This window comes from Heptranchias perlo, chromosome 9, assembly GCF_035084215.1.
Source record: "Heptranchias perlo isolate sHepPer1 chromosome 9, sHepPer1.hap1, whole genome shotgun sequence".
NCBI lineage: Eukaryota > Metazoa > Chordata > Chondrichthyes > Hexanchiformes > Hexanchidae > Heptranchias > Heptranchias perlo.
Window position 1 is genome coordinate 28,925,141 of NC_090333.1, and position 22,702 is coordinate 28,947,842.

The 22,702-nt window shown below is 45.6% G+C and overlaps 1 protein-coding gene across 1 annotated transcript in view; it reads left to right on the forward strand.

The window, feature by feature from the left end:
* Window positions 1–666: 666 nt before the first annotated feature.
* The window catches only part of ptch2 (patched 2), a 145,669-nt gene continuing 123,633 nt past the window's right edge, over window positions 667–22,702 (forward strand). The window contains exons 1-4 of the mRNA XM_067989586.1: window positions 667–772; window positions 908–1,000; window positions 16,646–16,696; window positions 19,072–19,261. Coding sequence (XP_067845687.1) covers window positions 667–772; window positions 908–1,000; window positions 16,646–16,696; window positions 19,072–19,261 — 440 coding nt within the window. The remainder of the gene's footprint in view (window positions 773–907; window positions 1,001–16,645; window positions 16,697–19,071; window positions 19,262–22,702) is intronic.

Consider the following 22,702-nt stretch of genomic DNA (forward strand, 5'->3'; position numbering starts at 1 on the left):
TCCAACAACCACTACCATCTTCCTTTGTGCAAGGTATGACTCCAGCCACTGGAGAGTCTTCCCCCTGATTCACATTGACTTCAATTTTACTAGGGCTCCTTGGTGCCACACTCGGTCAAATGCTGACGATGTCAAGGGCTGTCACTCTCACCTCACCTCTGGAATTCAGCTCTTTTGTCCATGTTTGGACCAAGGCTGTAATGAGGTCTGGAGCCGAGTGGTTCTGGCGGAACCCAAACTGAGCATCGGTGAGCAGGTTATTGGTGAGTAAGTGTCGCTTGATAGCACTGTCAACGACACCTTCCATCACTTTGCTGATGATTGAGAGTAGACTGATGGGGCAGTAATTGGCCAGATTGGATTTGTCCTGTTTTTTGTGGACAAGACATACCTGGGCAATTTTCCACATTGTCGGATAGATGCCAGTGTTGTAGCTGTACTGGAACAACTTGGCTAGAGGCGCAGCTAGTTCTGGAGCACAAGTCTTCAGCACTACAGCCGGGATGTTGTCGGGGCCCATAGCCTTTGCTGTATCCAGTGCACTCAGCCGTTTCTTGATATCACGTGGAGTGAAGTGAATTGAATTGGCTGAAGACTGGCTTCTGTGATGGTGGGGATATCGGGAGGAGGCCGAGATGGACATCCACTCGCCACTTCTGGCTGAAGATGGCTGTGGGCCTGACAGAGGCGGAGAAGGAGGCATTAGATCTCAGCTACGCAGTTGAATGCCTGGTCGTCGGAGTTGACAAGACTGGCAACCCACAAACGGCTGGTGACAGAACTTTAACATCCTTCACACACATCATGAATTGATGTTATCAATGATTGACCTGAGGCACATCTCAGCATGCTCATCGCAACATCATTTCTGCGATGATTCTTAATATTGCTGTATGTTCTCTTCCAGGACCTTCAAGGAGTGCTGAAGAGGCATATGCCATGGAAGAGGACGATTCCTCAGAGGCACAAGCCATGCACCAGCGCAGATACTCACACCTCAGTGGGTCCTATTAGAGAGTTATTTTGGTTCTCACCTGGTGATTTCTCCGTACACAAGTGAGCACGAGCAGACACTGGTGAAAGGGGCAGCTGTGGAGAGTCCACGTTGGGGGGTGCACTCCTCTCCAAGTTCTGCTCAGCTAGAAACTGATGCTGAACCCCGGGGGCCATTGTTGAGAAGGAGAATGATTGAGGTACAGATGCACCTCTCCGACATACTGTAAGACATGCCACGCTTACTCTCCACAACAGGGGAAAGGATGGAGGAGTCCACCTCCAGCATTAGTGGACTGGTGGTGAAGGTAAGTGCGGGAATATCTGCGATGGAGAGAAGGCTAGCCTCCATTGAGCTTCAAGTACGGCTCACAAATGAGTCCATTCAGGCCTTGACAATGGCCGTGCGGACTCAGAGTGGTCAACTTTCTGCTGCCTTAAACAGGCAGACAGATGCATTAGCACTGACCTTACAAGACATCACCGATGTCCTCCAAGCTGTTGTCCAGCAGTGGTAGCAATGATGTGGCCCTGGCCCAGGAGGGGGATGATGGCGAAAAGGGATATCGAAGTGGGGACTCCATTCAAAGCGCTCCCACATCTCACCGTTGCCCCCTCCCCAAACCCGGTACCTGCAATGCTGCCTCCTCTCCCAATAGCCGAGTCTTCCCCTTCGCAGGTACAAGTGGAGCAGTCTTTGGCGGGGCCCTCACAGGCTCCAAAACCCAGAGGGCGATGGCTGAGAGCATCTCAGCAGTCAGGACAGGGACCTGAGCAACCTGCCACTATCTCTGCTGAAGCCACAAGGGATGCACCCCATAGAAGTAGAAGGAAGAGGAAGGCGAAGGTTTTGTGATCACCAAGGGTATGCTCAAGGGTGTCTGACAGAATGCCATGTTTTTCATTTCTTTGTTTTTTTTTATATTCACAGTAAATATCATACTTGTCACCACCACTGCCACGTCTTGTCCATTCTTGAGTCCCTTTCATGACAGCGCCCTTGCATGTGCCGCATCATGAACAGCAGGACTTGATGACACCCATTGGACGTGTTTATATTGGCTGTATGTGTAGTTGTTGGACTGTTTCGTGCAAACGGGGGGTGGTGGTGGTGGTCATTCCAGGTGGTCTGAGAACTTCACTATCTTCACTTCGCAGATCTCCTTATAAGAGTCTATCAAATATGAGTGACTCAGTGGCAGCACGAGCAGCCAGGTGTGCCACTGCTCTGCCGATGGTTTTTTTTTATTCATTCATGGATGATGAAGGAACGGCGATATATTTCCAAGTCAGGATGGTGTGTGACTTGGAGGGAAATGTGCAGGTGGTGTTGTTCCCATGTGCCTGCTGCCCTTGTCATACTAGGTGGTAGAGGTCGCGGGTTTGGGAGGTGCTGTCGAAGAAGTCTTGGCGAGTTGCTGCAGTGCATCCTGTGAATGGTACACACTGCAGCCACGGTGCGCTGGTGGTAGTGGGAGTGAAGGCTTAAGGTGGTGGATGGGGTGCCAATCAAATGGGCTGCTTTGTCCTGGATGGTGTCGAGCTTCTTGAGTGTTATTGGAGCTACACTCATCCAGGCGAATGGAGAATATTCCATCACACTCCTGACTTGTGCCTTGTAGATGGCTTTGGGGAGTCAGGAGGCCAATCACTTGCCGTAGAATACCCAGCCTCTGACCTGCTCTTGTAGCCACAGTATTTATGTGGCTTGTCCAGTTTCATTTCTAGTCAATGGTGACCCCCAGGATGTTGATGGCAAAGGATTCGGTGATGGTAATGCTGTTGAATGTCAAGGAGAGGTGGTTGGACTCTCTCTTGTTGGAGATGGTCCTTGTCTGGCGTGAATGTTATTTGCCAATTATCAGCCCAAGCCTGGATGTTATCCAGGTCTCGCTGCAGGAACGGACTGTTTCATTATCTGAGGGGTTGCGAATGGAACTGAACACTGTGCAGTCATCAGCGAACATCCCCATTTCTGACCTTATGATGGAGGGAAGGTCATTGATGAAGCAGCTGAAGATGGTTGGGTCTAGGACACTGCCCTGAGGAACTCCTGCAACGATGTCCTGGGGCTGAGATGATTGGCCTCCAAAAACCATTACCATCTTCCTTTGTGCTAGGTATGACTCCAGCCACTGGAGAGTTTTCCCCTTGACTCCCATTGACTTCAGTTTTAATAGGGCTCCTTGGTGTCACACTCGGTCAAATGCTGCCTTGATGTCAAGGGCAGTCACTCTCACCTCACCTCTGGAATTCAGCTCTTCTGTCCAGTTTGGACCAAGGCTGTAATGAGGTCAGGAGCCGAGTGGTCCTCACGGAACCCAAATTGAGCATCGGTGAGCAGGTTATTGGTGAGTAAGTGCCGCTTGATAGCACTGTCGTTGACACCGTCCATCATTTTGCTGATGATTGAGAGTAGACTGTTGGGGTGGTAATTGGCCGGATTGGATTTGTCCTGCTTTTTGTGGACAGGGCACACCTGGGCAATTTTCCACTTTGTCGGTAGATGCCAGTGTTGTAGCTGTACTGGAACAGCTTGGCTAGAGATGCGGCTAGTTCTGGAACACAAGTCTTCAGCACTACAACCAGGATGTTGTCAGGGCCTTTGCTGTATCCACTGCTGAGTAAATCCATTGTGCCCCCCCATCCTGATGGTGTCAGTTTGTGTGGGTCCAAAATGTAGGTAAACATGTGTGAACAAAAGAATTCTCATTGTGAAGAAAGAAATCTCAGACTAAACACAAAGAACTCCTAGCCAAACGTTTGTCTGAGAGAACTGATTGCCCTGCTGCAAAAACTCACCTTTTCATCACGTGTGTCAATTGGTTTAAAGGTCCAAATGGGTGCCGGCTGCAACTCGCCTCCGTTTCCATGGCGTGTTTCAAAGGCCACGGATGACATGTTCAGAAGCAGTTAAAATGGCTTGTGCAGTTCAAACCACAAAAATTTAACATCTTTAACTAGTTTAAGTACCTCAATTGGCTCTTTAAATAAAAGCCAGCGAGACTTCCGGGTCCCAGAAGCACACGCAGACCCAGATGCGTCGGGATCAAACCTGGAAGTTGGCGGGTTGGAGCCAGGATGCGGTCTCACTCCCAAAACCAACTATTTTCACTGCCCCCCTGCCCCCAATCCACCCGTTCTTCCGGGTTAAAATTTACCCCCAAATGTGAGGAACTGATGGACATTTTCATGTTTAAAATTGAGATCAGCTGCCTTTGCCTCCCAACCTTTCCCCCTGCTCATTACTGCCTCAGGTATCCACCTCTGATGATGCCAGCTCTACCTCACCACCTCCCCCCATCAACCCCAAGCTGTTACCATCGTCTCCAACTATCTATCCAACATTAAGACTTGGATGAGCCAAAACTTCCTCCAGTTTAATATCAGCAAAACCAAAGATATCTTTTGCAAACACCTACTTGCCTCAGGCCTCAACTCACTCTTACTCCCCAGTTGCTACTTCAGTCTTAACTCAGATGTGCGGAACCTTGGTGTATTCCTGCAACATCACTCATTTTTAACCTCCACAACATCACTCACCCCTGCCAAATTTCTCCCCCTCCACTGCAACAGTCCCTACATTACATCAGTGACTACACTTCAAAAGCACTTAATTGGTTGTAAAGTACTTTGGGTCGTCCTAAGGTCATGAAAGGCGCTATATAAATGCAAGTCTTTCTTTCCACCACAGAAACCCCAGTGCACTTTTTTACCACCTAGTTTCTGGACTCTCTAATGCTCCCATTACTAGCCTCCGTGCCTCAACATAAATTACATGTCATTCAGAATGCCATCATTTGCGTCCTCAGCTGCATTACAGCTCACATCTCCATCATCCCTGTCCTCACTAAATTCCACTGGCTTCCCATATCTCAGAGAATGAATTTTACTAGGATTCTCATCCTCGCTTTCAAATCTGTCCATGCCATTGACTCTCCATGTTCAACTTGAGCCCTTTTTTCCTGTGTGCACTCTTCAGTCCTCCAACACCAGCTCATTTCTCAATCCTTCCACTTCACCATTGTTGGCCACCCATTCTGCCATCTTGACACTGCCACGTGGATCTCCTTCCCTCAACATCTCACCCTTGCCACTTCCCTCCCTGCCTTCAAAACCCTCCTTGTAACCATCCTGTTTGACTGCTTTTGTCCCCTCCTGACACTCCCTTTTCTGCTCAGTATCTACTCACTATACATTGCCCTGTAAAGAGTGCTGGGACAGCTCTCTATGTAATGAGCAGTATTGTAATGTTCGAGTAAGTCATGATGGATGATGTGAATCCACTACCATGTTACTTACCTTTTTATTTTTTTAATTTAAAAAAAGGACAATTTGTTCACACCGTAGAAGAGTCTCGATTGCTTAGAATGACCCTACCTCCTTCCCCATCTGCTGAACAAATGGGACATTCACAGAAGTGAAGTCCTGGATATTCCAGGAATTATCCTCCATTTTTGGACTAGTAGTATTGCTCACAGCCCTTCGGTTAAGAAGTTAAATTTTCCTCAGTTATACCGTCCATTTTTCGGTTGGTCCCTGCCCATTCTGCAGTCAGGATGATGCCACTATATTTTTTTCACTAGCTGAAGGGGCTGCTCCTTAATTTTCAGTTACATTTTACGGCTAATGTTAATATTTAGTCTTTCAGAAGGAACTGGCCTCTTTGTCTGCTTGCCCGTTCAGAACTCTGATGCACACCTGGGTGGTGATCGAGCACAAACAGACAGTGTCTTCAATGGAAAAGAAGATCAAGCAGGTGTAAAACAGGCTGCCGATTCGCTACCGCTTGTTTTGCACTACCATCGAAGACCAATTTCACTCCTTGACTGTCAAGACCACCTCCATCCAATGTGCCTGTACTATTCCAGTTGTTTTTTTTTATTCATTCATGGGATGTGGGCATCGCTGGCTAGGCCAGCATTTATTGCCCATCCCTAATTGCCCTTGAGAAGGTGGTGGTGAGCCGCCTTCTTGAACCGCTGCAGTCTGTGTGGTGAAGGTTCTCCCACAGTGCTGTTAGGAAGGGAGTTCCAGGATTTTGACCCAGCGACGATGAAGGAACGATATTTCCAAGTCGGGATGGTGTGTGACTTGGAGGGAAACGTGCAGGTGATGTTGTTCTCATGTGCCTGCTGCCCTTGTCCTTCTAGGTGGTTGAGGTCGCGGGTTTGGGAGGTGCTGTCGAAGAAGCCTTGGCGAGTTGCTGTAGTGCCTCCTGTGGATCGTACACACTGCAGCCACTGTGCGCCGGTGGTGAAGGGAGTGAATGTTTAGAGTGGTAGATGGGGTGCCAATCAAGCGGGCTGCTTTGTCCTGAATGGTGTTGAGCTTCTTGAGTGCTGTTGGAGCTGCACTCATCCAGGCAAGTGGAGAGTATTCCATCACACTCCTGACTTGTGCCTTGTAGATGGTGGAAAGGCTTTGGGGAGTCAGGAGGTGAGTCACTCGCCACAGAATACCCAGCCTCTGACCTGCTCTTGTAGCCACAGTATTTATATGGCTGGCCCAGTTAAGTTTCTGGTCAATGGTAACCCCCAGGATGTTGATGGTGGGGGATTCGGCGATGGTAATGCCGTTGAATGTCAAGGGGAGGTGGTTAGACTCTTGTTGACTTCCTTCCCTCTGTCTCAAAGATCTGCTCACTCCTTTCCCTTATTTGAGCCAATAAAACAACTACAGAGAAGGCAGAAAACATTAAGGCTGTGTGTTGTGCTGCAGTACCAAGAGACACACTTCTTTGCAGCACCATAAGGCTTCCTTCCAACTTCACAAACAGCGGCCTGCCCCTTTTTAGCTCCCACAGCCATTTAAAAGTTGCAAGGGCACCAGATTTGCAACTGCCCCCGTGCCCCCCACCTCCACCCCCTCCCTTCCCTCGAGGTGAGCTCCCAATAGAGAGCACAAATAATACTGGGAGCTAACCCTGAATTTTAGAATAATCCTGACCCTGGAAAATACGTCGGGGGTCAGAGCGTGGGTCACAATGGCAGGCAGAAGTCCCACCCTAATGCAAACCCAACCACAGAGGAAAATCAAGGCCTTGGTGTCACAGTAGAGGGGAGTTCCACACAAATGTCTCTTCCCAATCTGTCTTCAACCAGCAACTTAAAGGTTAAGACACATGAGAAAAGATAAGGGAGAAACATTGAGCTTCAAAATCTTTCTGTTTAATAACCATTAGGATTGTGGGTAATTTAAGTGATTACAATTCCCCTTTAATTTTCCTTCTCTGTTAACATTTGTTTTGATGAGACTCTGCTGCTGGAATCCTCCCAGAGAAACGGAAGAGAATGAACAAAGTGTGTTTTTGTGTTGTCCTGGTGGTCAGTGAAGCCAAAAGCCATACAAATGAAAAGCAAAGGGGGTGGGGGGACTACACATGTAAATAGGAGAGCATTAAGGACATAGAGATTATAAGTCAGGGTCATTCACTATGCACAGAGAAATCAGGGTGGGTGAACCAGCAGCCCACCCACATAGAGCAGTCAGGCCTAACCGCTGACTCCTGCACGTTCATGCTGCTCTCCACCAATTTGTCTCCAATGTTCTGTTTCATAAATAAACTTTCTCTGCAAGCTCACAGTACTTAAAGGGGCATTGACGCCAATTTTCATACTCTAAAGAGGCTACAGTCTACCTTTCCCAGGGAGTGTTTCCAAAAACTCATCACAATTGCATACCATATATCTGGATTAACTGTAGTTATTCCTGTTATTTAAAAATGAATTCAAAAGGAAATGATGGCTATCTAGGAGTGGTTACAAAATAGTAATCTACAATTCTGGTGCCTGAAATTGATGAAAAGAATGCCTCCAAAGTGGGAAGAATGATTACTAATAATTTACATGGATGTACATTATACCAAGTGGGATTAGGCATGATAGGACTTTTTCGATCAGCACAGACACGATGGGCCAAATGGCTTCCTTCTGTGCTGTAAATTTCTATGATTCTATATCAAGAAATTGATGTTCAAAGGTTGAGACTGTAATAGACATGTATGTAAATTATTACTCAATCTTTACTATGCTCAATTCATCAAGAGGCAGATTTTTGTTTTTGCACCAATTTTTTTTTGCAGTTTGACTCAAATAATATAGTTTGTAAGTTAAGCTGGGCATTTTGGTTTGGAGGGAGGCAGGGCAGGGAGAAATCTCACAGAAGTTTTATCTTGGGTGGAAGAAAGTTTACGTGGATTTACAAATGTGATTCAGTTATGGTATATTTTGTGCACATAGTACTTTCTGGTACATAATTGTAAAATTAAATTGTTAGCTTACTGTTAAGAACATTACAGTTTAAGGAGATCAGGGCAGTGAGATAACTAGAGGCTATGCTCCTGTGGAGACTGGTTAAGGGAAGCAGACCCTCATGAATAATAATAAATAAGATGCAAATCCATAAGAGTGCAAATGTCTATTGAAAAGACTGGATTTAATGGGCCAAATATTTTTCTTTTCTCATCTAATACTTTCTTGTATTCTTGAGTCTAACAACGGACAACTCCTGAATATTGGAGATGGAAATCTGAATAGACTCCTAGGGGGCAATTTTAACCTAACTCGCCAGCCAGGAAACCCACGGGATCGGGTGGAACGCCTGTTTTACAACCCACTAAATATTGTTCTTCAATGGAGAGTATAATCGGGCAGGGTGTGAAACTAGCGTTGCACCTAATTGCATCAGTTTCCCGACGGCTTTAGTTAAAATTGCCCCCCTAATTTCAGAATGCCTACTCTAACATTATGCTTTGTATTAAAAAGTGCAACAGGGTTGTGAAAATACACAAATGCAAAGTGGAATTTTTTTTAATTCAGTCATGGGTTGTGGGTGTCACTGGCAAGGCCAGCATTTATTGCCCATCCCTAATTGCCCTTGAGAAGGTGGTGGTGAGCCGCCTTCTTGAACCGCTGCAGCCTGTGTGGTGAAGGTTTTCCCACAGTGCTGTTAGGTAGGGAGCTCCAGAATTTTGACCCAGTGACGATGAAGGAACGGCGATATATTTCCAAGTCAGAATGGTATGTGACTTGGAGGGGAATGTGCAGGTGGTGGTGTTCCCCTGCGCCCTTGTCCTTCTAGGTGATAGAGGTTGTGTATTTGTGAGGTGCTGTCGAAGAAGCCTATGCGAGTTGCCGGAGTGCATCTTGTAGATGGTACGCACTGCAGCCACGGTGCACCGGTGGTGGAGGGAGTGAATGTTTAAGGTGATGGATCTGGTGCCAATCAAGCGGGTTCCTTTGTCCTGCATTCCTGAGCTAGGAAATGAAAAATTTGGCCAGAGTATCTACTTCTGATTGCAATCCTGTGACCCTCTGCTGATGTGTGTGAGTGAAAGAGGGAGAGAGAGAGACAGAGAGTGCTGGGTAAAGATAGGGCTCTGATGGTCCCCATGATAGAATAGCCAACTGACACTCGCTTACTAGGTTCACAGATGGAGAATAGCTACTTGAGAAAAGTACTGGAGGATAGATACTGCATGTGGGATTGTAGACCATTAAGAGTCACTAACTCTAGGAGAGAGTAGGTGGGGTGGTGGGGGGGAATTAGTTGTAAACGATAAATTAAAAACTAGCATTCTCATGAAACATCACAATAATCCAGTTTGGTTCCCCCACAACTGAAAATGGTGATCAATTTAGATATTATTTCGCTGCATCATTCAGTCAAAGATTATGGTCTAGAAATCCGATTGCGCCCATTTTCGGCAGGGGATGGGGCACACACTGCACGCACCTGTTAGTATTGACTCAGACAGCACATAATATTCCTGTTACCTGCTAATTATAATCACGCAGGTGTGCAGCTAGCGCTACCCACGCTATTCATTGGCTGCACGCCTATTGGGGTGGGGGTGGGCGCCTGGATATCCAGCGTCTATGACGCCACTTAAAGGCAGCCAGCACCTCTTAATGGGGAGGTGCATTCTGGCTGCGGACACCAAAGAAGCTTGTGCTAAAGAAGTGGCTTGAGCAGGTGGTGAGTGGGCTCTGAGGTTCACCGATGCTGCCCTAGAGACCCTTGTGCAGGCAGTGGAGAGGAGGAGGGATATCCTCGTCCTCCTCCGAGCAAGTCAATGCCAGGATGCCAGGAGCTTTGCATCCTGGACATGGTTGCAATGCCGCAAGAAATTTAATGATCTAACTAGAGTTGTGAAGGTAAGAATGCTGCTCTCTTACTCTCTGCTCACAGCTGCACCACTTTCAACCTCATTAATTGCACTCACACCACTCCCCTCGCCCACTTCCCTTCACTCTCCTACAATCACCGTATCACACTTCACTGCATCTCCTTCCCCTCATACTCACACTCAACACTGTTACAACCCTCATTTACCCACAACTTATCTCACAGACTATCAGCTATTCTACCATGATAGCCACATTTTCCAAACACCTCACAAGACTCTCACAAATGCACTCCCTTCTTTCTTGCAGGAGAATGTTGCATCCAACACCAGGCAACAGATTGACACCAAAGGAGGAATAGAATGTCTACGTACCCTCTCCCCGCTTGAAGAGAGTGTGCTAGCCATCGTGGGCAGGGTTAGAGGTGAAGATTAGCAACGCTGGAGGAAACGTTGTGTAAGGTTTCTTCATACCTAACCATCTTTGTCTCTTCTGACTTCTCCCTGCAGATGCTTTCAAGACCCACTTCATTTTCTCTGCTCTCAGCCACACAGCCAGCCGGCCCAAACTGCTGCAGCTGATGCCAAGATGCTACAGTCTTCAGTCGGGCCCTCCAGGCCCAGTGCTGCTTGAGGTAATCCTCCAAGGCCATCTCCTACCCGCTCAGGGGTGTACTGCAAAGCTCCTCCAGGAGTGTTGCTCGAGCATGCCAATTGTTTGCTCAATGATGTTCCTTGTGGCAGCATGGCTCTCGTTGTAGGCCTGTTCCGCAGCTATGCCTGACGGGAGGGTTCCTGATAGGAGTCATGAGCCATGTCTGGAGGGGCTAGCTCTTGTCGCCCAAAAGCCAGCCTGTAACTTGACGGCCTGGTTGGAATAAAGGCAGCTCAGAGGACTGGCATAGGATGAAAGAGTCATGACTGCTGCCAGGATAGAGAGCACAGACCTGCATGATGTGCTGCCTGTGGTCATAAACCAGCTGTATGTTGAGGGACTGGAATCCCTTTCAATTGATAAAGATTCCAGGCTGGTGATGGGGAGCATGCAAGGAAATGTGTGTGCAGTCAATGGTACCTTACACACTGGGGAAGCCTGCTATGTGGGCAAAACTTAGCGCTCTCTCAGCCTGCTTTGCTCTGTCCATTGGGAAGGAGATGTAGGTGTTCCTTCTGGCGTAAAGAGCCTCAATGACCTCCTTGTTACATCAGTGTACTGCAAACTGGGTGATATTACTGATGTCACCTGTTGCAGCTTGAAAGGAACCCACGGCATAACAGTTGAGGGCCACGGTGACCTTGACACCCACAGGCAGTGCTGTCCATGCCCTGGTTCGATGCCCGAGTTGTGGCTGCAGCAGGTGACATAGTTCAGTGACAGTCTCCTTGGTGAAGTGAAGGCGCCTCATAAATTGCTCCTGATTAAAGGTCATGTAGGAGAGGTGCTCCCTGAAATTGCACTGTGGGTATGGTCTCCTGTGCAGTGCCCTCCTCCTCCTTCCTCTTCTGGCAGCTGCTCCTACTCTGTGGTGTCTTCCTTGCTACTCCCCCTCGTCCGCCAGCCCCAAAGGCATCCCTATGAGACCACCCATTGAATGCAATCAGACTATTTCTGAGGCAAACAACAACAATAGTGCAAGACCAGCAAAATCTTTGTGTAGACAAAGTGAACTTTCCAGAGTGATAAAACACACCAAAAAACACCCAGAAGTCAAGCAGCAGCCTGAAATGAGAAACCAGCAACAAACCTGTAAGTACTGCATTATCCTTTTAAAGAGCACTGGTGAGGGGGCCTTCCTGCCGATTAACCTCATGTGGTGCTGTGCGAGTTGTGCACTTGACGAGTGAAGCGCTGGGACATTTGAAAATCGACAACAGGTCCTGCATTCGCGCAGGACCCTAATTTGAATAAATTATTCTGGCCTTTAAATGTTCCCGCCATGTGCTCCCGCCACCAGCGCACCATTCCACCATCACCAAATGGCAGAGGGCGCACTTCCAGTCGGAAATATGCGTGCGTTTCCTGCCCACCATACCGGGAGCTCAGTAGACTGGTTAGCACCTGAAAAATGGGCGCTGCACGACCAAATTTTTCGTTGCCTCACACATGTGGAATGAGAAATTTGTTCCACATATATGAGGTAACAAACTAACCAAAACTAATTTTCTGCAAGTCTGCTTGCTTTCATCATCAGCGCGCACTAGCTGTAACCATAACAACTCCTTCGCTGTGATTACCCCATAACATTCTAGGATACCAACAGCTCAAAAAAACAAGTTGTTGGCACTAATACGGTTGACACACAAAAACACATATAACCCACAAGAAACTTGTATAAACACTACTGAAATAAAATAGAAGCAAACAAGCTTTCCCATTAAGATGAAGTCCTAATAACTAGCTCACACACATACAACATGGTCTTCAGTGACACTTGATGACTGCCCCTGAGCATTCTAGGTTCCGTGCCGTTCAATAAATACAGACTCCACTCATAGCATGTAAGTTTCTTTTAAATATTTAACTATACCGCACAGATATATAAATAGAATGCTACAGATGACTTTATTGCATGTCATGTTTATTCCATGGGTGAAGCTGACCTGCATAACTAAGTTGTGACCTTGTCATTCATTATTCATGTAAATAAATACTACATTCAACAACTTCAATTATGGTATCCATTTTATATATCATTGTAGTCATTGAGTGATGTAACATTAAGCAATATATTGCAGAATCACTACTGAGTCACGTACAACTTCACTGAATTTTGAGTCCTGTGGTACATTTATATTTTGATCAAAATTAGAGGATATTTAGTTAGACAGATCTCCCTGCATTTTCATGACCATCCAAACTGTTTTGCTTTGCCAATCTCTTTGCCTCTGTAGTTTATTTGATGTACTTCCTTCTGTGTTACTTATTGCCAGTTACTTATGGCTGCCTGTCTTAATTTTCCTTATGGCTACCAGTCACTACTTGCTAGAAAGCATGCACCATAAATCTTAGCTATATTCATACTCCTCATTCTGGCAACATGGTCAAGCTGCATTTGACTGGGATGCACCGGGGTGAGCAGTCATGTACAATTGAGTCTGCCATTGTGGCCTTACTAGGCCAAATATGTGTAGCACTGATTTTGCCAATTTTTTTTTTATTATTCGTTCATGGGATGTGGGTGTTGCTGGTGAGGCCAGCATTTATTGCCCATCCCTAATTGCCCTTGAGAAGGTGGTGGTGAGCCGCCTTCTTGAACTGCTGCAGTCCGTATGGTGAAGGTTCTCCCACAGTGCTGCTAGGAAGGGAGTTCCAGGATTTTGACGATGAAGGAACGGCGATATATTTCCAAGTCGGGATGGTGTGTGATTTGGAGGGGAACGTGCAGGTGGTGTTGTTCCCATGTGCCTGCTGCTCTTGTCCTTTTAGGTGGTAGAGGTCGCGGGTTTGGGAGGTGCTGTCGGAGAAGCCTTGGCGAGTTGCTGCAGTGCATCCTGTGGATGGTACACACTGCAGCCACTGTGCGCCAGTGGTGAAGGGAGTGAATGTTTAGAGTGGTGGATGGGGTGCCAATCAAGCGGGCTGCTTTGTCCTGGATGGTGTCGAGCTTCTTGAGTGTTGTTGGAGCTGCACTCATCCAGGCAAGTGGAGAGTATTCCATCGCATTCCTGACTTGTGCCTTGTAAATGGTAGAAAGGCTTTGGGGAGTCAGGAGGTGAGTCACTTGCCACAGAATACCCAGCCTCTGACCTGTTCTTGTAGCCACAGTATTTATATGGCTGGTCCAGTTAAGTTTCTGGTCAATGGTGACCTCCAGGATGTTGATGGTGGGGAATTCAGCGATGGTAATGCCGTTGAATGTCAAGGGGAGGTGGTTAGACTCTCTCCTGTTGGAGATGGCCATTGCCTGGCACTTGTCTGGCGTGAATGTTACTTGCCACTTATCAGCCCAAGCCTGGATGTTGTCCAAGTCTTGCTGCATGCGGGCTCGGACTGCTTCATTATTTGAGGGGTTGCAAATGGAACTGAACACAGTGCAATCATCAGCGAACATCCCCATTTCTGACCTTATGATGGAGGGAAGGTCATTGATGAAGCAGCTGAAGATGGTTGGGCCTAGGACACTGCCCTGAGGAACTCCTGCAGCAATGTCCTGGGGCTGAGATGATTGGCCTCCAACAACCACTATCATCTTCCTTTGTGCTAGGTATGGCTTCAGCCACTGAAGAGTTTTCCCCCTGACTCCCATTGACTTCAATTTTCAATGTGGCTAAACTACTTAGGCTGGCAACATCGTTAAAGATAAAAAGCTAATGTATTCGAGAAGGAAGTAGTATAGGACAAGAGTGTGGTCCAGTCTGGTTTGGGGGCACACAATTTGACTTCAATGTGTGCTAAGGTCAAATGGTGGGAATGGAGATAGAAAGGAAAGAAAATGTTGATGAGGAAGATCATTATTTTGTACCAGATTCAAAGGGAACTTATTTCATTCACACTATTTTCATTGCAGAATAACTTTACAATGCTTCCTGGTGCAGAATGAACCTGGGATGATTCTGATTTCATTCCCGTTCTACTCAAAGTGGATTCAACGGACCACCAATGATATTAGGTCTGACAGAATCTGTTTTGCGAAATCTGTGACAGTTTTATTGCTGGTTAGAAATCAGATTGCACTGGAAATTGGAAATGCTTAAGTTCTCAAGTGAGAGTATAAATGGGACACAAGAAAGAATCCAGTTTTACAACTGTAGTGTAAACAAGAGTAGAAGAGATTATTATGGCTGTACCAGAGTGAGCAGATTTTGTGCATCAGGGGCACTTCAGGATAACGGGCTTTCCTGATACATCTACTGTATAAATAAAGCATGTTTCAGGGACTGCACTCAGTGCAACTAATCTAAACAACAAGGAGTAGAAGAAACGATCTATTTATACCAGAATCCATCTGGTGCTGCAACCCTCAGTTTAAACTCACTGGAATGTGTCAGGTCTGAAAAAACGTTTACACATTATGGGCATGCCAGAAATGTACCCTTGTTAACCATTTCACTGCTGAAGTCATTTTAGGTCTAACATCAGACTAAAAACAGAACATTGGACAGAAATCAAAATGACTGAAGAAGTGCACTGCATCGCAGAGTCATGGGTCCCAGGTTTGCATCATCCGTCCTCCATGCCTGTGAGTTTTAACCATGCTATCATGGGTAGCTAGATACTTCTTTCAAAGAAGGGAGGAAAAGTTGTAGGAAAAAAGTAAATCCCACTAGCCCAGGCCACTCTGTCATACCTTCCAGTGGCTCTTTAGAAAACAGCATTGGTGGACAGCTGGGAGCAGGTTTCCAGCCATTCTCTTAACTGCTTTGGGAAAATTTAAGAGAAGAAAATAAGATTATAACTTGCAACAAGAATAACATCTTATTTCAAAATTACCTTTGGTGCAAGTACTAGAATTAAGGCCATTTTGGAATATAGGAGAGTCAATGATCAATTTTTACTGATGCATATTTGGCACAGTTACTACTGTATGAGCGTGTTAAGTTTACATTATTGGGTTTTTACACTAGATATTTTCCTTGGATTCAGCATCAGTGCTTGCACCCATAAGTGGACTTCATGTCCCTTATGAACCCCGTTTTTGGGCCCAGACTCAGTGTTGCAAAGGGCCTGAAGCCGGCCTGAAATTGTTCCTCAACCCTGATTAGCATTTTAGCACCTGGCTTACTGGAATATCACATGCTACCACGTGATCTCATCTTCAGTAGGCAGAGAAACATAGGGTCCAGTAGACCAAGGCACCGACTTTAAACCACGAGGCAAATTTACTGAACATTGAAACAGGTAGATGAACAGTATTGAGTGCAAAACAAAAAATTTACAGACTATTCTCCTTGGAATTAAACAACAAATGCACTTCCACAGTGCTAACTCTCAACATAAAACTAACCTGTGAAATGAAGGTCTTTTACTTCTTATGTGGATATCTGCTACCAAGGAGTCCTCTAACTAACTCGTACCCTTGATGGCTCCAGGCTGACGTTATCTTTAGGCAATACCGGCCAAGATGCAGCATCAAATTCCTTTGACGATATCTCAGAACAAAAAGCATTAAAGCTATATTTCTCATAACTACGTATAAGTAGTCATTCACTGGATTCAAAACAACGTTTTCCCACATAAATACAGCTGCCAAACAAATGTACAGTAAACAGCCTCACAGGATGCTTGTAACTCAATGGAAGGCTGGACACATAGACCATTTAAAGGGTTTAGAATTGATCAATGAGATGTGTACGCCATCCAAGGACAGTGGCAGCGACGATCCATGCAGATCAGATCACGTGGCAGCATATCATACTCTCTGCAGCCTCCAGAAACAGATAAAGCACTAACCAATTTTAACCCTGTGTGTGCTATAGCCTGCAAGAAAGAATCCAATAAATAATCTATAAGGACCTTTAAAGTAAGTTTTTATTGTTAATTTTAAAAACCTGGATATTTTTGGGTGTTTTTCATTTTTTATTCAGCATTAAAAACTGGGAGAAAATTGGAGAAAAATCAGAGTCCAAAAAAGCAAGGTAAATTCAGAGAAAAATCAACAAAAATCAATTTTTATTTTGAATTTCACTAAGCCTCAAGGAAACATGCAAGAGACTAACAAGACTAAATGATAACCCATAATAATTTACACAGTTCACGGACATCACTTTTATGGTCTCAATGGTAGTTCCTAAAGTAATGTAAGTTTTCATGATTACAAATTACTGTCAAGCTATCTGAGCAGTAAGAAACTATTTGTGAATGTACAGTGGAGTGCAAAATGTTTAATGCTAAAATTAATGTTTAAACTAGCACATCGCCCCCACAGTATTGTGAACCAGAAATAATTTTATAGTCTGACTGAAATACTAAATAGTTGATGCTTAAGTTTAATTCTGCACTATGAACAGTGATCATTGTAGTGTATGTGTTTTGACATTATGGATGCAATGTCTCAGCTATGGCTCAGTGGTAACACTATCACCCCAGAGTCAGAAAGTTGTGGGTTTAAGCCCCACACCAGCACATGATCCAGGCTGATACTTCAATGTCAGTGAACCTGTTTTTCAGATGAAATGTTAAACTGAACATAAAAGATCCTATGACACTTTTCAAAGAAGAGTAGCGGAGTTCTTTCGATGTCCTGGCTAATATTTATCCTTCAACCAACACCACTAAAACAGATTGGCCTGGATATTAATGCAGTGGCAGTTGCGAGCGGTGCGCAGGGGGAATTGCGTGTGTGAAACCCGGAAGTAAAGTTAGCAGGTCGGAATGTGTGATTTCAATGTGGCTGCCAAATTTTAATTTTACTTCTGGATTTCACGTCTCCAAGCTGCCACAGCGGGCATGATGCGCACCCGCATGGCGCAATCTAAACGCCCCTATTAAAAGAGTCAATGCAAAAATGGCATTTGGAGGAGCCAGGAGGTTTTGGAAGGAGATGATGAGAGCTATTGAACATAGAGTCAAGATGAGCAAGGGCAGCCCAAGATTTAACAATGCTTCCCTTGAGTTACTGCTGGGTGCAGTCAGGTGCAAGAGGGACATAATTTTCCTCAGCAACGGGAGGAGGAAACCTGCTGCTCTCACCAAGAAGGTATGGTTGGAGGTTGCTGAGGAGGTGAGCATCAGGAACATTGTATTCTGTTCTTGGATGCAGTACAGGAAGCAGTTTAATGACCTAACCAGGTCAGGAAAAGTGATTCACATATATCCTGTGATGTACAATAATCCTCTCTCACTCTGTCTTGCCAAGCGTATTCCATCACATCATTCCTCACTCGCACTTAAGTTTCAAGAGCTCCCATGGTTCACTTTTTATACACTTCCTCACGTCCCCATTTATCCATCCACCGTTGCCAGTCACCCCAAATCCTTATGCAATGTGATGCATCTCATAGTCACCCTCACCCAATGCACTGAGACAGATGCATCACATTGGTGCACATCTGGAAGGCACTGTAAGGCCTGTCATCTTGTTTAAGGCGGCAGACATCTCCTGCATGGCTGTGGACATAGCCTGCATAGACTCATTTGAGAGCTGTGCCTGAAGCTCCACGGAGGCGGCCAGTCATTCATAGGTCTGTTCTTTCGCCCTTTGTAGGAGAAGAAAGCGCAGAATGCAAGGGAGAGGACTGGAGGTCGCCCGCCACAAATTGTGCAGCTGACAGATGCAGAGGAGGAGGCCATGAAGATAAGTGGCACATCTGCGTCCCTGATAATAGGAGATTGAGAGACTGGGAACTCGTAGATGCCTGGTGACAGAATTAAAATATTTCTGACACACATGTTGACTTTATTTCATAAATTACAGAACTATGAGAAGCCTGAGTATGCTGATTGGCAAGATTGTTACTTTGCCAGGACTAATTCATATCCGTTTCTTAAGTCTTCCAGGGGGTTCACGCGTAGAGCAGCAGTCTGTGGACATGCCTGACTACGATTCCTCAGAGTAGCTCATAACTTCTGAGGATGCACCGTCACAGGACGTACAGCCATGCACCAGCTAAGTTTGAAGGGAGTATCCCTTGTCTCCAACGAGTCAGCCCTTAAGTCTGTTTCCTGGTGCAAAGTGGTCTGGGATGTTGGACTGTCGCAGTATGAAAGCATCAAGGCAGCACCCAGGAAACCTGGCGCAGACCTGCATGAACCTCTTCTTGTGGTTGCACACCAGCTGTACATTGATGGAGTGAAATCCACTGCGGTTGATAAATACTCCTGACTGCTCTGGTGGTCCTTGGATTGCCACGTCTGTGCAATCAATGGCATCCTGTACCTGTGGGAATCCAGCCACAGATGCGAATCCGACTGCCTGCTCATTCTGGTTATTGTAGTCGCGGGGGGAAGTTCACATAAGTGGAAACCCTGGAAAACAATGCATCTGTGACCTGCCTTATTAATTTATGTGCAGCCTCCGGCGATGTCTCCGGTGGCGCCCTGGGAGGAGCTGGAGCCAAAGAAATTGAGAGCAGTGATGACTTTGACAGTGACTGGCAATGCGTGGCCACCAGGTCCAGCAAGGAACAGCTCTTCTTCTGGATGCTGCAGATGTTTGCGACCAGCTGCCATGTCCATCTGTTTATGGAGGCACTGCTCTTCAGGTAGGTCAAGGAAGCAGACCCTCTATCCGTACGCCCTGTTAGTGCCTCCTGCGACCTCGGCCCCTCTGTTGCTCTCCTCTCTGCTGTTCTCCACTCTGTTCTCCTCTCTATCATTCTCCACTCTGTTCTCTTCTCTGTCATTGTCCATTCTATTCCCCTCTCTCTTGTGCACCTGAAGTTCCCACCGCAGCGCAACCTTGCTGCCGTGGATGGTAATTGTCTTCCTCGTCCAAATTCCAATTGCCACCCCCCACCCCCAATCCTGATTTTGTCCATTTGAAAGCCTTCAAACTTCTGCAATACGTGCCTCACCACAAGAGCTCTCAGCAAAACGTTTGCCAGAGGGAACTGAGAAACCAGCTGTAAGCACTCAGCCTTTATTCATTTCAGGAAATGACAAGTTGAAACATCCCCATGAAGTGCAGCTCATTCCTCCGTTTCACGGGGGAGTTTCCCGAGCCCCGGGAAAGCCGTGCTGGAGGCGTTAATTTTAAATCCCTATTGAAATCTTTTCAAATGAGCCTTATTACCATATGATAATGATGGACCTGTGTGCGGCGATCAGGTTACTCGCACGCACCCAAACACGCCTCCATTAAAACTGGAAGTTGGAAGCGGGTTGGGGTCGGGTTTGAGAATTTTGAAATTTTTACCTTCCCACCCGCCCCCAACCCACCCATGTTTGAAAGTTAAAATTCTGCCCATCATCTGGTCATTTATCTCATTGCTGTTTAGTGGACCTTGATGTGTGCAAAATGGCTGCCGTGTTTCCTACATCACAGCAGGGACTACACTTCAAAAATGACTTAATTGGCTGTAAAGTGCTTTGGAACGTCCTGAGGTCATGAAAGATGCTATGTAAATTCAAGCTCTTCTTTCTTTAGCAATGCACGCACATCTCTGTACCTAACTATTGGTAAGACAAAAATGGGAAAATTTTGTGTTTTTTTCCAGCTATTTCAAGAGGAAATCAGTTTTTAATGATTCGACACCCAAACAAAAAAATCTGGAAATTTATTAAACTGGTTTCAACGGTCCCTAATAATTTATCGGGGACAAAAACATTTCATATTTGTCACGGTGAAGAATAATTAATGTAGACTTCCACTGTTCCGTTTCACTATTTCTCCCCAATCGCAGGAAGATAGATAGTGGGTCAAATGAATTTTAAACTGCTTAAGTTAAAACTGTTGCCCCAAAATTCTGCTCAGGTCCTACTGGTCTCCCATTATAAATCCAGTGGGAGACTGGCAGAGTCCCTATGGAAACTGTGTAAACAGCTGAAAACGGCCATTTACCCGTTTCCCCGGGGATTCCACCGGTCGCTCACCAAAGTTACGGCGAGAGATTGGCAGAACCCACACAGAATTGCAGGGCCCATTGGATGATGCAAACTGTCATCAGTGAGCTATTACACAGATATAATAAACATGTGCAAGTAGTGGGAGGTGAAAAATCATAGGAGAGATCCAAACAAACAAAAGTGTGAGAAAATAGGAAAACGAAGAAAGAAAAAAATAAATGTAAATAGACCAGTGCTGTGCTCTGATGAAAGGTCAAACCACCTCCCCTCCCACTGGGCATTAACAGACCCTCCTCAATCAGAAGCATCCTCTACTTGGAAGAAAACGGTGGGTGTAGCTAAGATCTGAAGTTAACAAAGTCATGACTTAGTTAATTGGAATTCTGAAATGAATTTAGTCAATTAAACTTCTTTCCAATGCAAGTGGTTTCATTCATTGGAATTCTGTGTAATTGGAATGAATGGGAAGTGGTTTGGCCCATTTGAATTTAATATATTAAAGGTCTAGTCCTTTGAATTTCAGTTCAATATATGGAAAGTGATTTAAGCCATTGTAATTCTGTATAATGAATGAAAGGTAAGTATTTTGCTCTTCCTTGGATCTCTGTGCTTAAATCAGATCAGTATTTATATAACTTGCTTCTGATGGGCTATTTATCCCATGTTCACAACCTATTAATGGCAACCAGTTACAATTTGGACAAATTCACATATACAATTGATCCCTTTTATCAGTTTGAAATGAACAGTAGTGTCTAACTTTAACTGTAATCAGTGGTTGTTCTACAAGAAAGGAATCAATCACGCATTGGATTATTTTATCCATAATCCAGGAGATAGCATGGAGAATGGCCTTTAGATAGGAAGTATTGGAACTTAATTACATAATTTAGCCCATAATTTGCAATAGAAAAAGATACTCTGACAACTCGAGTGAGCTAAATAGGCCAACAAAAGATATTTTGACCATACGAGCAATAAAGCAGAGAAAATGTATCTGTAACAAAAAAGGGGTTGTTTAATCGAGGGACTAACTGCCAAGGCTTCAATTCACTTTTAGGAGCATAACAGTAACTTTTTTGTTGTACTTATCAGAAGGAGGGACATCAGTGCTGGGGAATGAAACACAGGCACTCAGGGTCAGCATGTTGCACTCCCAAGTCAATGACTTGTAGCACAGCCAGATATCAAGAAAAACTCCTCAACTCTGCCCCAGTAAACTGCTTCACCCCAATCTCAGACGAGCACCCCCTACTCTACTTGTGTAGTTTTTAAAAAAAATGTGTACACTAACCATACAACTCTGCTGCTTCCCCCCTTCCCCACCAAATTAAACTCCTCACCCGGCTCCCCCATGCCAACTCTGAGCTCATCCTGTCCATGAGGCCCTTCTGCTGTTCCCTTGACCCCTTTCTTACTAAACTGTTGACCACCTAACTTCCCTTCCTGATCTCCCAGCCAGTGACATTGCTTATTGTTCCCTCACCTCAGGTAGTGTCTCACTCCCTTTCAAAACCATCATCATCACCCACTTCTTCAAAAAGATACTCTTGACTACTCTGTCCTTGCAAATCACCGACCCATTGCCAACCTCCCTTTCCTTTCCAAAGTCCCTGAACATGTTGTCACCTCCCAAATCTGTGCCCAACTTTGCTGCAACTCCATGTTTGAATCTCTACAATCAGGTTTCTGCCCCTGCCATAGCACTGAAATGGCCCGAGTCAAAGTCACAAATGACATCCTCTATGACTGTTATGCATTTTCTCTCTGCATCTCTTAACACGGTCGATTATACCCTCGTTCGCCAATGCCTCTCATCCGTTGTCCAGCTCAGTGGAACTCACTTGCTTGGCTCCACACTTTTTTGTTGGATTTTTGTTAGATGTGGATATCACGTGGTATGGAGCAAAGGTGGGTAAATGGAGTTGAGGTCCAGATCAGCCATGATCTAATAGAATGGCGGAACAGGTTCAAGGGACAGAATGGCCTACTCTTGTTCCAATGTTTTTACCTATTCAATCAGAGCCAGAGCATCTCCAGCAATAGCTTCTCTTTCCACCCCCACACCGTTACATCTGGAGTTCCCCAAGGAACTACCTTTGGTCCCATCCCCTTCCTCATCTACATGCTGCTCCATG